This window comes from Syngnathus scovelli, chromosome 12 (assembly GCF_024217435.2).
Source record: "Syngnathus scovelli strain Florida chromosome 12, RoL_Ssco_1.2, whole genome shotgun sequence".
In the NCBI taxonomy this organism is placed as follows: domain Eukaryota; kingdom Metazoa; phylum Chordata; class Actinopteri; order Syngnathiformes; family Syngnathidae; genus Syngnathus; species Syngnathus scovelli.
In genome coordinates, this window is record NC_090858.1 from 3696768 (window position 1) to 3714078 (window position 17311).

Here is a 17311-nt window from a genome sequence, read left to right on the forward strand (position 1 = left end):
GCACGCGACTTAAATCAAGTCAAATATAACGAAACGCTCACCTGCATAGCTTTTTGATTAAGTTGGCAGCATTTTTGGTGATTTTCTTTGGGAATTCGATCATGTCGATGCCTCTCAGGATGATGTTGTAGGTCTTCATCGGATCGGGGCCGGAGAACGGCGGGCTGGGAATACAGCCGGATGCGTAACATTAGAGAAGACGAGATTCGGCTTCTTTTAAGATGGGACACGTCACAAGAATTTGGTACCTGCCGGTCAGGAGCTCGAACATGAGGATTCCCAGTGACCAGTAATCGGCGGAGATGTCGTGGCCTTTGTTTAGGATGATCTCCGGCGCTACATATTCAGGCGTCCCGCAGAAAGTCCACGTTTTCTTCCCAAAGCCAATTTTCTTGGCAAAACCAAAGTCCACCTAGCAACAAGACACTTTTCAGTTCATGGTACGAACATCTGGGCCTTGGTCGTCGAGAGGAGCTCCTACCAGTTTGGCGTAACCCCTGTGATCCAATATAAGGTTCTCAGGTTTGAGGTCTCTGTAGATGATACCTTTGGAATGTAGGTAGGCGAAGGCCTCCACCACGCAGCCTGTGTAAAACCTGGTGGTCGAGTCTTCAAAAGAACCTCTGGGAAGAGCAAAGCAACAGATTTACTTATAACTGCCGCCTTGTGACATAAAGTTAATTTGTATAAATAAGAATGTATGCCTGTAGGTGGTATGATATTGTCTGTCTGCATGTGTTGCTTCACCATTTGTGTTCAAATATCTGTTGCTCATAGAATCATAAGACTGTTATACAAATAGCGCGTCTATGGCTTTTCCAATCATGTGTTAGCATTAAGCTAGCGGGCATATGATATGTGATTCTCTTTGTTTAATGTTTAGTTAGTAAACATGAACTCAACTGCTCTGAGAGGATCGGCAATCACGTGACAAACTAAACAAACATAATTTAGTAGTAAAAAAAAAAAGCATACCGGTCTCGAAGAATGGTCCACAATTCTCCTCCTAAGCAGGCTTCCATCAGCATGTAGAGGTACTTGCTGTCTTTGAACGTTCTGTAGAGTCTGAAAACACAACAGTAAAGTAAAAATGGCTGTCGGGTTACAAGAGTGACATTTAGATACTAATTGCCTTGAAGGACAAATCGCATTATACCGAACAATAAAATCCGAGTGGGCCTCCTGCATGATGAGTTTCTCGGAGCGAATGTGCTCTTGCTGTCTGGTGTCGACGATGTGCCGCTTCTTGAGGATCTTCATCGCAAAAGTTTTGTTCTCGTCGCTCTTGAGCTGAACCTTACGAGATGGGGGGGAAGAGAGAAAACAGAGCATTAGCATGCGCAGCCAGCCGACCGCATTGGCGTCATTCACCTTCCCCTTCTTACCAGCTCCACACGACCAAAGCCGCCAACCCCAAGAGTGTCGATGATGTTGAAATCAGCCAGATTGAGATTGAAGAAAAAAGCATTCTCGGCTTCATACCTTCGTTTGAATAAGGAAGGGAGGGGAAGCGGCGGGGACATGACAAGAAACGAGATTAGACATGAAACGAAAGATGAAAGCCGAGATAATCCACCTTCAACTTTGACTTCATTTGTTTGCAAATCTCAGCGGATTACCTCGCTGTAATCTATCATTTATGTCCTCGAGGATGCGGAGTGGATGAATACACAAAACGAGACTCAAGTGTTCTCAGACAAGAACGCTGGACATCTGGCGCTAAGCGTGACCCCATGGAGAAATTGTTTCCACGTGTCCATCCCTGATCCCCGCACGCCGCCTGTGTTTTCGGGTTATTGTTTAATCCAGATCGAGTTTCATCAGATCAGGATCCGGATCAGCGGGTTTAGTACTTCTCGGTCTTCTTGCGGGTCGCTCGGAACATGACCCGTTTTTGCAACTGCTCAAAGCAAAAATGTCTGCCAAATTTGTGCCAACAGGTATCGGAGCTCAGTGTTTCTTACAAACAGTGAGGTAACCTAGGCAAGTTTTGTTTATTTATCCGCGTAGACCTGGTAACGAATTTAAGGGATTATTCACACGTGAGCTCCTCTTCTTTTTTTTTTTTAAATCTTCTTTATCTGGAGGGTAGCCCGGAAAAACTCATCATTCAAAAAGAGGCCATTTTTGTGTCATTACAAAGTGCCAAAATGATTGATGGCGTACCCAATTACACTAATCGTAAACAGACACGACATGTGCTAAAGTTTCAAGGCCAAGGCGAACCGCAAATATTAGTGTTTCAGCAAGTGACCAGCAGGTGGCGACATTGCTCTGTTACTGCATAGCGCCACTGGTTAAAATGTCAATTCAAGGTGTATTTATTTATTTATTTATTTATTTATTTATTTATTTATTTTAACTAGCCCTTGGCTGTCAACTATCTCACATTTGCAGGTAGAATGGTACATCGTAATGTTATACAGCTTTTTTTTTTTTTTTTTTTAATAAAAGTGCTGTATGGCAAGATGATCCTCGACAGATAGAGCGGCACCCTTGTGGGTGATAAAAGTGTGGCGGACTGATGAGGTCATAAGAATAATACAATCGCCCTGAGTAGGCCAAATAAACTTTGTGCACAGTAATCTGCTTTTTGTTTCGCTCAGCTTCCATTATGAAAGATTTTCGAGTCGTCAGACATTTGCGATCCAAAATTTGGAAAAGGTCAAATTAAGTTCACCTGTAAAAGTTAGAATGTATTTTGGGTTCATTCTGAACTCCCCCCGCCCCCCCAGTGCACGTAAAAACAAAGTTACACAAAACATCTAAACACGACATAGCACATTTCAAAATAAGAAATAAAAAAAACATGCAGCATAACAGCAAAACAATGCGGGTTTCTATTTGAGGTAATCGCAGACTCCCGCTGACTTGATCAAAACCAACATCTCTATTCTTTGAAGGAAAGCGCCGGTAACAGCGGGGAGCAGCTGCATCTTTACAACAACGTAACCAATTGGGGGGGTTGGGGTGGTACCATCGCAGCAGGATGCTGATTCAGGCTTTCCTCACCACGCAGCTTTGATAGACTTGACTTCCAGCAAAGAGCTGATGCTTGGGAAGCGGGGAAACTCCGGCTAAAAATGGCGCTGAAGGGACTTCGGGGAAGAAGTTTGGAATTTTAATTGACGATTTTCAAATGGAAAAATAACACAATTGGAAAAAAGTAACTGCTGCATTTGGGTGGGTCGCTCGACTTTGTGTTCATTTGTAACTGCCGATTCATATTCTGACGCCATAAAAGGTGTCAAATACAGTTTGCTGCGCTTCAGAATATGTGACGATACATATTCATCCCTCCATGTCAGGATTAATCAAAACCCGAGCGTTATCTTTGTAAAGGCAGCTTCTCGCACATTTTCCCAAGTCATAGCTGAAGGTGCCTTATGACTCCTGTATTGCTATTCTCTTGTTTCCATGGCGACGGCAACACCAAGTCGCAGGTCGCCGTTTCATTTTTCTCTTTTTTTTCAACCATCTGTTGTTATGCGGCAGACCTAAGGGTGCAGTTTATATCTCTGCGAGCACTTTTTATTTTTTTTAACAACGCACCACATGCCCGTTGTGCTCAGTTTCACCTTTGAACCTTCTATGTCAGCACCCCTTTAGTCCACATTCAGCAATTAGCCTTTTTTTTTTTTTTTTAAATGTGATTTTTAACCAAACAGGCTACATTTGTAGAAATTACTCCGTGCCCGATGGCTAAGAATGCTTTTACGGAAAGTATCTTACTTGGCTTTGGCATCAACATCCTCATGGCCTTTGCTGGATACGTCCTCTAAGCCTCCAATCAGGTGCTTAAATGAACTGCAATAAAAGAGGAGCACAGTTTGTGCGTGTGATTATTGCGGACCAGACCGTCATAACAATCGCTGCCAGTTATCATAAAATATTCATGGGCGAGTCGCTCGGTGAAGACAGAGCTAATCGAAAGCGACATAAAAGTGAGTGTTGCTATTACCGTAAAACTTGACAACAAAGCTGTGACTTGCGTGCAAGACAAATATAAAACCTTGTCCACTAAGACTTAACACTACACGGATAAAGTGTTCCCTCGGATTTTCGGCTTCATCCAGGGTCAACAAACATGAGGAACACGGTTATGCTCCCCGGCAATCAAAACAACAAACAGCCCGGTTGCTCGCTTAGTGCCGCCTTCTGAATTCCGACACTCTCGGCACGGCTCGTCAAAGCAGAGCGGTTCTTTTCTCTAGCGTCTGGGAAAACATTTACATGCAAATGAGACCGGCACAAAAAGAGATGGCGGGAAGCCAGGTTAGAGAAAATGAGACGGATGTGTTTCAGGAGAATCATTAAAAAAATGTAAGTGTGCCTTAAGGTTGAAAAAATACGGTCATATATTTTCACACACTTGAGGCCTCCATGCTAGCTTGTTGCGCGGTCCCATCACTTGTTGTTTCCAGGAACACAACTTTTAGCATCATAACATGGTGGAAGCCAGCATCTGTTGTCAATAACTGATCGATACTCACTCTCGATCAATGACGAGACAGGTGACCGCTTCTGCTGCAATAACATTTGCGGTCCGGATGTCCTCCCTATGGAGAGAGAAAAAAAAATAATTAGCCACAACAGCCCGTGTAAGAACTTTCCACTTAAATCGCTCATCAAACGTCATCCCAAAGTGGCTGTGAGTCACATGACTCATAATCTGTAAATATCAGGCATTACACATTATCATATTTGAAGTCCAAGCCATCATCAGATTGACACTCTTCATCCGACGAGTTGCTCCAGTCACACGAATCCTCCGAGTCCGTGTTCCAAGAATCCATTTAACGAGCTCCGACGCCGGTCAAGTCCTCGGCTAAAACACGAACTAAAATGCGCGGCAAAAAAAGACAAGCTAACTCTCGGGCTGACATCCCGTCAGGAGATTATTTGGACACTTGAAGGGGGCTCGGCTCCGCTTCAGTGCGTGCGGTCCATCACTCACTGTGCCTCCGCTCAATTTATGACAGCCTATTTCAATGATGGTCCATTTCAACTCCCTCTACCTCCCCCCTCCTGCCGCACCGACGCCTCCTTGCCCCCCCTCCGTGTTCCCATACGCTCCGAATAAAGGTCACAGCTGGTGAGTTTTGATAGGTGAAAGGAGGAAGGAGGTATTAACAGTTGACAACACGGACAAGTTTATTTTTGGGGATGAACATGTCCAGTTCTATTCAAATCACTGTAAAAAAATGTCGCAAGGCATTTTGGATCGCACCCCTAAAATATGGACGGTGGAAAAAAGAGTCCAGTTGAGTTTTTGCGAATTACAAAAATTGAACTCATTTCGCTTTCAGCAAAATTCTTGTAAGGCACCAGCTGTGATTTGACACGACTACTGCAAGTTGTCGCTCTACTTCACAAAGAAACTGAAAAAAAAAAAAAAAAAAGTGTTTCCCCTCTACAAGTGGAGCGGGCTCATTTTTAATTCATGCCACATATGTGCCAGACAAGGACACAACAAGAAAGCTGTCTTGTGCTTGGCAGACAATCGAAGAGGTCAGATTTTAATTTCAAAGGCTAAAAGTGTATTTTAAAAAAACTCCATCATAAATTCATTAACTATATTATCCAAATTTATGATCATGATTATCACCAGTGCTAATAAAACGGCCTTGAATGACATTAGTCAGCTGCATTTAAAATCCCCAAAATAATTTTGGATTCAACTCTTTCATGATATCATTTCAATCCATGTGCTGAGCATCATTTTTATTTTTCTCCGCAGTCACGATTCACAATCTGTTACATGAGTTCATAAGCTCTCAAACAAGAAAGTACCCTGTGTGCATGTCACTTACTCGCCATGACGACCACGCACAACAAGGCCAGATGATGCATGTATTAAAATAACGTTTACATAAATATGAATGCGGCCTAAGCGACCTCTTGGGTTCGTCGCATCTCGCCACACCTGTCGCCCTGCCCCAATCATAATATGCCATTGCGTCGACAAGGTCCGTCATTTGCACACTTAAGTCAGCCACTAAGCCAATAAAAATAGAAGAGGTGATTTTTTAATTAGCCCAGAACAACCACACAGTCCGGGGTCGTACATACAGTATATACCAGCTCAGACGCTAAAAGCGGAGAAGAATGTTCTTTCGGAGTTGCCGGCAGTGTTGATTACTGTCGAAGGGGGCGGGAATTAACCTGGTAATTTGACAGCGATCTGGTATCCTGGGAAAAAGGGTTATAAAAATAGACGAGCACGCAGCCTCGCTCGATGCCAAATGGCAACATGAGAATGTAACAAGTGATTTGTACTCCGCTCCACTGCCAAATACCGAGACGGTTAAGGACCTCTCGCAGGATGGGAAAACACAATGGAAGCAGAAGAAAAGCATCCATCTATCTAGCTAGCTAGCAAAATACGTAGCTGCCTAGTTCAATAGCCAGATAGTGAGCTAGCTAGCTAGCTAGCCATGTGAGGCTTTGAAAAGCGCTTTGGGCACAATATGTTGGAGGTAAAGCGCTATAAAAGTACATTCCATTTAACATTTACTGCATCTTGTTGATTTAACAGTAAAATTGAAAGCAACTGTTGAGTGGTACTAAAAGACAGAGAGCAAGGAAACCACGATAAGGACATGGCAGTGAAAGCCTCAGAAATGGACTGAATTGATTCCAGCGCTCTTTTTATTTCTCCCTGATGTCAAAAGTCGGAGACGCATTTGAGAACTCCGACCGACAGGTGCTTACGAGGGTATTTCACATGTTGAGAATTTGGCGCTAAAGCCTGAGCTGGCTTGAAATGCTTGACGGAGCTAACCCCGCTTCATCCCTCGATTCCTTCAGCCTCTCGATTCTGAAAATAAAGTCCGGGCCCATGGGTAACGCTGACAAGCTGCTGCTGATTTCAGATTTTTCTTCTGTCACTGCTAAGGTGAAGAAGCACAATGACATAACAGGTTGTTTTTGCTAGTTTGACTCTATTAAGGGGTGTTGTGCATTTTGTTCACACTTCACAAAAAATACACAACAGCACCCCCAGAGGTCAAGGTGATCCTTGCACAGGCTGTTGAGGGATAATCACCTTATCTCAAGAAGTTCACACCTCTTGACATGGTGTTAGTGACATCCAAACAACAGTCAGATGACATCCATATGGCATTCCTGCCATTCTACATGTAAGACCTTTCAAAAAAACAACAAATCATGTAACCTAATCACTGCGCGGCTTAAAATCGCATACATGCCGTCTCCATTAGCAGGAGAACTCGCTTTGATTTGTAAACATGTTCTCCTCGCGGATGAAAGGACGGCATTGCAAAGACAAGAGAAACCTTTGAGGGAGGGGGGGCTGTTGGCTTTCATACACCAACACGTAGTTAACTTTCTAATTAGAGCCGAAGGGGGGAAGCGGCTATTCTGCGAGCCCTCTGATCAAAAGCCTACCTTGCAAGATGGCCGCCATCGGCCGTCATTTACATTTGGACGAGACGCAGTCATCAAAGCTCGGCCGGCACAAGACGACGCGGCGGACAAAAGGGACGCAATAAAAGATAATAACAACAGCATCCTCATTGTGGCGCGCGGATGAAGTTGCGTGAATAAACAAACGGTGAGATGATCTTTGAAATTGCATTCTGGGAAAACATTTCAAATGTAAATCTGCTCATTGTGTTTCAGTACTCTCCTGGTGAACCATAATCAAATAAAAAAAATTGTCATTGAAGAACACCTACAAAGTGACTCACTAAAATGGCTGCTTCAAATCAAAATGGAAGACTAGCTGTTATTTAAAAAATAAATAAATCACATAAGACAGTTAAGACTTTCGCACATGTCATATCTTATTTTAATGGTAGCACAGATGCCAGATCCATTAACAAGCTGTCGGGCTCTGGGTCCGATTTCAATTTGGACCAAGATCCGACCTATCCTTGTCACTCATGTTGCCCACGTAATCTTTCATTGCGTCATTAGTCGGTAACATATGGCCGAAATCAGGCCATCTGCACCACACCGGCTGTCTCCATATGCGAGCAAGCAGTCGAGGGGTTAACATGTGGAAATACAGCGTTGAATCGTAGTCTGAAGAAGGATAGTCGATAAAATACTGACCTTTTCTTAATGTGTCTCATCCTATCAAAAAGTACGTCTTCAAAGTGATTATTTCCTGCTCATGAGTTTGTTTTAGCAGTGACACGACTGACCAGAAGATGGCAACATCCTCTTTTTACAGCCGCCTGCTTACATCCAACTCCAGTCCCCTCATCAAGGCAAACAAGCTCGACGAGGCAAAAGAGGCGGCGGAGTAAAAAAGCGCTTTCAGGGCTCTGGCCATCTGCGCCAGACCACATATTTTATTTATTGTTCTTAAGTGTTCTTAAATACAAAAGTGTTTCTGATATGACTCAGTGTGTCTGCAGTGGCTGTAGAAGACTTGAGGCTTAAGAGTAGAGTAGACGCAGTCTGGCTCTTTGCCGTGTGTGTGTGTGTGTGTGTGTGTGTGCTCGAATTAGCTCTCCGCAGATGTACTGATATGGTTCTTTTTCTCACCAGTTCTTGCTGATGAACAATACGTGAAGATGAAGATGTTGATACCCGGACAAAAAAAAACATAAATGCAGGAATAGATTGTAGTTTTAAGTTGTAATATTACCATTCACCACTAGATGGCAAATGTATCTTAACTTTACTTACAATGGGTCTTATACACGCTAGTGGAGCAAGGATATATTTTTTTCTTATCTGTGGTGGCAGGGGGGACAAGAATATTTCAAGGACTGCGCAAAAAAATGAAAACTAAATTTACAAACCCAAAGAATTCTTCAAAAAACACTGAAATGGAAATGTTGAAAAAAAATGGCAGGGAAAGTCGGAAAATACCCAGAAGTCAATTGTCTGGCCCGAGCATATTTCATGAGGGGAGCAACCCAAAAAAAATAACCCGAACAAGGTTACCGTAAGAGACAGGCGGAAGATGGATAGCAAATTAGAGAGGATAAACACAGAATTTGGAGAGAAAGCAGCTGACAGTGATAGAAATTGAAGCAGAGCGAGGATGGAAATGAGAAGAGGCAGCGTCGTTAGGCATCAACGTACCCTTGCAGCGCCTTTTCACCGAACCAGTCGCCCTTGCCCAGGCTGCGCAGGTACACAGGCTCTCCGTTGGGTGAGTCCTCCCTGGTCACATTAACCTAGCCAGAGAAACCAGGCGGGATTTCAAGTAACATGTCATTTATTTGGGCTGGGCTATTTTCCAAAATCAATACCGTAAATCTTTGTTGAGGGTTTTCAAAATAACTATGTCTGTGTGGCGGGATGTAAGATATAATCACAGAAAGTTCACCGCTATGTTTTCTCCTCGGAGCGGAAATTAGGGGAAATAGCCATGTGGTAAAAGGTCAAGTCAAAAAAAAAAGTCAGCTTTTTTGTGTGTATGTGAGTAAAAAAACAACAGGCAGAACATTTCTTCATCGCCACTATCCCATTTTATTGCACTCCGGGCCTTTCTCGTGTCATTGTGGGAGTGTTCTTATTGACGAGAACATAATGGTGATAAGGAAGGAGTCATGAGATGGAGGGCCGAGGGAAAACAACGAGACAGCGTGGTGCTAAAAGCCTCGACGATAGCGTCGGAAGTGGGAAATTCTCAAATATATGGTTTCTCCGCATGTGCTCACCTTTCCTTTACTGATGATGAAGAAGGTGTCTCCTCTGGCCCCCTGTCTGATGATGTACTCACCGTCTTCGTAATGGGTCTGACAAAAAACAAAAAGACGAGAGAAACTTTCAAGTACGTCGTTTTTGTCTCCCTCGGCAGTTAACGAGGCTGAAATAAAGCACGTAAAACAACCAGATGTTTTTACGTCTTGTTCGTAGTACAGATTGATAAAGCAATTTAGAGTTATAATTATTCTTTGAATGCTCAGCCAGGCAGTTTTAGTTGTTTGAAGAGAAACCGACATGAAAAGAGATTTGTCAAATGGATTTTGTAAGAAGTTGACCCCGACGAAAAAGCGTCTCTTTATCATCTTTTCGAGCACAACATATTCTTTAGCTTCTTTATCTTTGTCGCTTAACCTTTTACCGCCGTCCATTTGTATTCACGATAGCGGCTTTGAGATCAATTCGACTCCAACAAATGCAGGAGCGCCCGTGTGTTTTGCCGAGAAATAAAAAACGACATTCTGTGACTTCTGTTAATTGAAACCCAACTGGAAAAACAAGCGAAAATATTGATTTTTGTTCCGCTGATGGTGAAACATTCAAATCCGCGCGCATTTATGCATAACATTAGGCAAACTGATTCATTTATGCTCGGGCACGTGTGAAAGCCTTCCATTAGGTGATTTAATGGTCTCATAAATGGCGTGTCTCTGTAAATAAATGTGACGGGAAGATCGAGATGACAACATGTTAACGGCGGCCTCTCGTGCTGTGCTAGCAACAGACAGAAGACGCGACCGTTGGCGCTAGCTGTACCTGAGAGACGAGCTAGCTTAGTGCTAGCTAGGATGAGGCTACAGGCTAGTACAACTTAGCGGGGATGATGTGGCGTTGGAAGTTAGTTATTTTGAGCCAAAAAATGGAAAACCTGGTTGATACGCCAGGTCAAACAGATTACTAAACAGTTTTACTCAATCTTTTAAACTTTTCCGCTAAATAGCTTCAAACGATGTTGCTCGTCCTTCAAAACATTTTCTTTTGAAAATGTTCCCCCCTTTCACACTATACATTAAAAGCATTCAAGAAAACATCTCAATGTCTCCTTTCATTGAACGTCTAGAAATGCACAAGTGCACTCTTGCACACCCGTCTTGTGAACGAGAGCCCTCACCTCCTCAAGGACGTCGGCGAGCTTGCTCAGAATGTCCTCCTGCAAGCTGTGGAAGGTGGGCACGCTGCAAGACAAAGAACAAGCATCTCTGATGTCATCCATACAGTGCTCATTAAAGACGCTATAGGTGCCGGCCTATGCTATGCTATAGCATGCGCGTATTAATATTTCCAATTACACAGCAGGCAATAATGTGGAGGAGGTCGAACGTGCTACACGGAGACTCTAATTTTAGCCACTTTGTGTTTTTCAGGAGCTCCATTGAATGCCACACGGCTGTTATCGAGCCCACTAAATAAAAGCGACCCGATACTTATCGGGAACCAAAGGGAACGCACGTCGGCAAACAAAGAGCTTATCTCGCCGTGCGGTCTCGCTCCGTCCCACCGCCCGGCCCATTTTCTATGTTGTATTATAGTAATCTCAATCATCTCATCACTGCTGATCTTTATTCCGCTCCAAGCTTCCTCAATGGAGGTGAGGCAAGCATGTAGTGATCAGAAGCAGCGGCGTCGTCGGGTGGGTTGACAGGGGCCAGAGGCAAGTCAAGTATTTTTCTAGTTGGTACTGAGATTTATTTTGGGCCCTTTGGCCTCACTGGTGTGGAAATGCGGACATAAGACTAAGGTGGCATAAACATGATGGGGACTTTTAAATAGGGAAGTGGGATGTTTTATTTATGTATTTAAAAATGTGACATTGCCAACATTGATGGAAGTTTCCAGCCAAGTTTCTATCTGAACAAGGGACACCTCAAACTTTTCATGTCCAAAAAGTCACTAGAGGTCGTGATCTTTGAAGCCATATTTTATTACTCAACAGCTGGTGGTCCAAATCATAATATATAAGTCAACCATGACGGGCGAAAATCAAGTTGCGCTAATGATCATGCGGCTCGTGATACGACTTTGACCTTTTCGAGGATCCTGGATGTGAGCGTCTGGCTACGCGGCGACTATTAAATAATACAATCACAGAGAGGAAGGTGATCGCTATCTCGCGAGGCGGCGACGTCTGGCTTTGTCGGTAACATTAATGCAATTGGAATTTTTTCTCTTATGCAATTTTGAACTGCACCAAAACTCTGTTGTGCTGCGAGGCTAATTTTGCTCAACTTGTTTTGACATTTCTCCACCTGGGCCAAACATTATTTTAGCGGGAGGCTCGGATGACGACTTGCCGCATCTATCTGCCTGCCATGAAATAAGTCTGTCAAAAAAGTGACAACTTCCGATTTCTATCGCTGTGATTCATGCGCTTTGGTGCAGTGGAAGCGATCCTGTGGAAAAGAGCGAAAAGTGGCCAAGTTGCACTTTTTTGGTTTAGTTATTGTGAAAAATAACTAGAAAATCTACCAAGAGGCAAATACCACATGCTCGGTTTCTTTACCTTTTCAAAAACTCCATATATTCCGTATGCTTGATGAGACCCGTCCGCATCATGATGGTCTGGAAACATTGTCGATCGATTGCCCACAGCTTCACGTTTGTCAGCGCTGGAAATGAGAGTACACACGAAGGCATTGCTTTAAGAATCCTCCTGCAAACAAAATAAAATACAGTAGCGGCCCACGCGTTGGCGCCTTCAAATGTTGTGTATGCAGATCAGGCATAAAGCGAAGATTTCGTCTTGAGCCGTGGAAATTGATTTGCTGCCAGAATCAGACGACATTTTTTTCTAAATGGAAAAAGAGAGAGTAGTTGCATATCTTAGAAATAAAAAACAAACAAACCAGTAAGGACAGTGAGTTTAAAACTATATTTTGGGTCAAAGTCTAAAAATGTTTTGATAAATCGGCTTATCAAAAAAAACTTTGGAGAGGACTGGAGATATTTAGGTTAGTTAGTTAGTTAGTTAGTTAGTTAGCTTGCTAGACAGATACGCTAGACAGCTAAACTAGACCGCTAAGCTAGACCGCTAGGCTAGACCACTAAGCTAGACAGCCAAGCTAAGGAGCTAGCGGCATTTCATGCTAAAAATGAAAAAGGCTTTGGATGTTGAATTAAAAAAAAATAATAATCTGGCACAGTCTAGGTTAAGCCCAATGTGAATGTTCACTGAATACAACAATATAGGAAAAATACAAAAAATTTGGTTTACAAATTATAATGACCCCCAAAAAAAAAAAAGGATGTTTGCACAACATGCTTGAGCCGACAAAAATCTCATATTTGGCTGCTGCAAAATTCTATTTGTGCTTGCCTGATTCACATTGATGTAGCTATATGCTATATAACCAGACAGGCTTTTTGGCTTTAAAATGACTATTTCTGCTGATTACAGCTTTTAGCTATGGCCGTCACATCTCACCAGCATTAAGGCGAGATACACTCTGCAGGTCTTACTGTAAGTGCTCCATTCGCATTTACTGCCTGCATCTGTTTGAACTAGCTGTTTACATTTGTAGGGGTCCAAATAAGAAAAATAACAAATTGTACTTGATTTAAAATAAACCAGTAATAACAAACAGTATGCAAATAAATTAAACAGTTTGTGTCACATGTTTGGTTTAATCCAGTGAAAATTGTACTGCTCCTTTTGGTGTGCGCCACTTGCCCACATGGGGGCAGTATGGAGACGCCTCTGTAGTAATCGTAGGCGTTCTTTGTTGAGGATAAAGAATATGCACGCGCTGCTCCACACTTTTTGCAGCATTTTGTATTGCTTGATAGCATTAAGCTAAAGGTTGTTTCAAACATACAATTTGGAGGTATTTCGAAAAACTTCGGGTCACTCCCATCTCAAGGCACACAAAGGGAAAATGTGTCCAATTTATACTCCCGAGATATCAAATAAATCTGAAAATCCCATTCCCAAAAATATATGACATGGTGTTTTTGTATGTTTAGCTGCACAGAACCAATATACAATATACTTTTTTATCTCTTGCCGTGGCCCTATTGTGTCACCGAGTCGTGCGGATGTTTTGTTTATGTGCAGACCAGAGCAGACTGGTTGGCTTCATGAGAGTGCCGACGCGTCGTTAAAGTTCCCCCATTAAAAGCGTGTTTCATCGTCCTCGGCGGGCCCCAATACTCGCTCTACATTTCAATGTGGCTGAGTCATCTGCGTACAGTGGATGTGACCACCCTCTCTTGTTTTTATCGAATGGCTTCATTTGCCTCATTAGTCCCAGTTAACGTGGGAATCGTTATTTTGAATAATAACGACTCGGTATTCTACTTTAGTGGAGGAGGATTTTAAGTGTATGTTTCATAACACTTTGCTGTATTTTGTCAGAATTAAGATGACCCTAACCCTATACTATTTCTATAAATACGTGGAACTGAAGCTTTCTCGGTCTCACAAATAAAAATAACTCTCACTCGGAAAATTCAGCCAGTGTATAAATTATTTTGATCTTAGACTAAGTGTACATTCAAAATGAATGAGCTTTCTCATGTACGTATTCTGTCCTCTGCAGACAATTTTAGAAATAGAAACCGTCAGCAGGGGAGGTGGCCTCATTACATAGCCTGACATCGTTTCTATCAGACTCAATATCAGAAGGTGTCTCATATATATATTATTATTTTTTTTTTTTTTATTTGAATTGCTGGTCACATGAGTGGGATGTCATAGGCCCAAAGAAACATTTTGAGGTGGAACCGACAGAAATGGCGCTGGGAAATAAGATGCGCGGCCAAGCCCGCAGCGCTACGCAGTCGCTAAGCGTGTTACTCTGAAGGCTCCTCTAAATTGTACTGAGACCGGGGGAACTAGTTATCTGCAACCACCGACGCTGATGAATGTTGTAATGCTCACGGGTTGCCAATTAACTTCCCGGGGCTGAGTGGGAGGGGTGGTAATGAAAGGTTTGGAGGAATTTGGGTGTGGGGAAGGGGTGGCAGGAGGATTAATGATTTTTTGGAGAGTCACACCATGGCTACTGAAATACATTTTATGACACAAGAGACTTAGGGCAGAAATGAAGTTCGTCATCTCACCTCAACATTCTTCCTTGGCGCCAAGGTGCCACATGCTGGCAGCAAAGCTGCTGTTGACCACACCTCACACTCACGCAATAGTATCGAGAACGATCTCATTAAATTGGGTAGGTGTGCCTAATGTTACGCAATACGAAACAAGGCAGACATTTATTTGTTTGCCCTTGTTACAAGTCAGCGTAAGTGGATTTCAGCCTCCGGGCATTATGCAAATAGAACATGTGTTTGTCTTATAATCCACTTTGTTGCCTATTGAATTGTGACACTAAATGATAAAGCTTATTTTCATTGCACTCAGTCATGGCGCTTTACGTTCTGGTGTTGTATTGGGAGTTTTTTTTTTTTTTTTTTTTTAGCTCGTGCTCAGCGCATCGGCACAAGGTCGAAAATGATTTTGCTGAAGTGCGCTTTCGCCGCAGGAAATCCTATCCCAAAACTCGGCAGGCTTAGAGTCAACGTGCTTAAATAGAGATTAGTCACAAGCAGAGCGCTGAGTTTAAAAACAAGACATTTGTCAGCATCATTGTGGCAGCAATACAAATAAAAGCTCCCCAACTGTGCATTTACGTCAGTCATGACAGAAAGGCTTTCATAAAAAGTGTTTCCACAAACAATTTGGCCAATTTTTTGTCGATCAGAAGCCTGAGGAAGCTCATTTGTGGAAAAGTCAACAACAGACCAAATTGAGGTGCTTGCTATGGGATAATTATGGAATTACTTCTGAATTCCAATCATCATCTTTTTTTTTAAACTCCCAGAGCCTATTCGGAATGACCAAATGAAAGCTTGGGTTGAAAAAAAAAAAAAATCCATGCGGCGAAAACTAAATATATTTTCAGAGCTGATAAGCTCCACAGAAGAACAATTTTTTTTTTTAGGACCATGAATAGACATTCTTAAAACTATAAATAACAACTACTAACTTTGGCATAGACTTTGTTTACACTAAGCTAAAATGAAAGCTGCATGTGAATGGGAGCCTGTAAAGTCACAGAAATAAAGTGGCAACGAAAAAAAATAATATTAGACATCAGATGATGAGACTGGCAGACGTTTCCCTTTCTCACACTCATCATCAAGATCTTGTGATGCGCAAAAGGAAATGTGTGAAATAATCATAATCAAAAGCATCGTATTGTTTATCCAGGTGCTGATTTTAGCACTTGCCGATGTTTAGCAAGGAGCTGGATCTCCAAAGTAATGAGTGAGAGCTCTCACTCGGGAGTATTATTATAATCAGAGAGGGCGTTTGAATTGTTCCTGCTCATCAAAATGTGACGTGCCTGCTTTTTTTTTTTTTTTGCAACTTCCCCCACACACGCAAAGTACGGAAGGAGTACAGCGGGTGTCATGGCAGCTCGCTGGAACAGAGCAGCCTTCATTTCCCTAAAGTCATTAAAAGCATCAAGTTAGGTCGGGTTGATGGAAACGGAGCGTGAGAAAGTACGACGGGTCGTTAGTCGCCGCGTTTGGTCACAGGTAAATACTTCAGGAATTCCCTGCCTGTTGATTCTCTCCACCTAGCAACTCACGTTTACGTAGTTACTGAGCCGTAAAGAAGAACATCAAATTTGATGCAGACTTCAATATAAGTTGCGAAGCCATATATTTTCGATTTATTTGCAATTTTTTATTCTGACCAACAAAATGTTCTGTAGTTAGAACACATTTTCAAAAACTCTTTTTGACAGCTTTCACATATCGGCAAATTGCAACACAGTCAACTATTTGTTTTAATCAGCGGCAAGCCCCAGATGCCAATGTTCTTCTCCGGAACACTAAAAGTCGGCGCAGCAGCTGCCAGAGCAATATTCCGCCGTGCGTCAGCCCACCTGCCATCATCCGTGCTATGTTTAGAGTACAGAAGGCTTGTATATTCCGGCGGAGAACAGAGAGGGACGACGTTACGTAAGGTATTTCTATTCCTGGATGGATGGATCTCTCTCGAGCAATGTCCAACCGCCTCCATCATTAAAATTCAAAACAGACAGTCACACTTGTGGGTGTCATCAGAAGAGTGATCTTCACAACTGCTCCATGTTTTTATAATGATCAATGATGAACAAAGAGGCCAAAAGGCCTTGGAGATCCGTGCCGTCATCACGGAGCAATCACTGTTCCGTAGTGAGGGAAAATGGCAGACGAACCTCGGGTCATAAAGAGCCACATAAGTCGTTAAATTAGAAGGATTGCTTCAAACTCTGACAAAAAGAATTCTGCATGTTATGCTTTTCCACATAACGTGATAGCTAGCTTGGAGCTTCTAGCTAGCTAGTAGAATTAAGGAAGAATTATGTAACATTTAAGAAAAACTAGCCACAGTTATTTTTCGGTACGTTAAAGCGAGTTCTTGGTTAAGTTCCATTCCTACGACAGCAACATATCTCAAATTTGTAGGTGCTCAGGAATTCCCTGTACTGAGTTAGTTAGCGTGTTAGCGAGCTAGTTAGCCAGCTTGTTAGCTTGATCGTTGTCCTTTTTTTCCATTCGTCAAAAGCTGCGTCTTAAATTTCCTTCGACTGCTTTAAGTGTAGACAACAAATAAAGGTGATTTTTTTTTTTT

At 42.6% G+C, this 17311-nt stretch overlaps 1 protein-coding gene across 6 annotated transcripts in view; it reads right to left on the bottom strand.

Moving 5' to 3' along the window:
• Positions 1-17311, bottom strand: part of LOC125978372 (cGMP-dependent protein kinase 1) — a 51783-nt gene that overhangs the window by 2643 nt on the left and 31829 nt on the right. For 4 of the 6 annotated variants that reach the window (XM_049735691.2, XM_049735692.2, XM_049735693.2 and 1 more), the window contains 12 exons: positions 12191-12296; positions 10802-10865; positions 9645-9722; positions 9064-9158; positions 4494-4559; positions 3733-3807; positions 1386-1482; positions 1157-1296; positions 976-1065; positions 482-623; positions 249-412; positions 42-164 (listed from right to left, as the gene is read on the bottom strand). In XM_049735691.2, the coding sequence (XP_049591648.1) occupies positions 42-164; positions 249-412; positions 482-623; positions 976-1065; positions 1157-1296; positions 1386-1482; positions 3733-3807; positions 4494-4559; positions 9064-9158; positions 9645-9722; positions 10802-10865; positions 12191-12296 (1240 nt within the window). Of the gene's footprint in view, positions 1-41; positions 165-248; positions 413-481; positions 624-975; positions 1066-1156; positions 1297-1385; positions 1483-3732; positions 3808-4493; positions 4560-4692; positions 5016-8079; positions 9027-9063; positions 9159-9644; positions 9723-10801; positions 10866-12190; positions 12297-17311 lie in introns of those variants that run through there. The other 2 variants (XM_049735696.2, XM_049735695.2) reach the window with 2 other exon arrangements.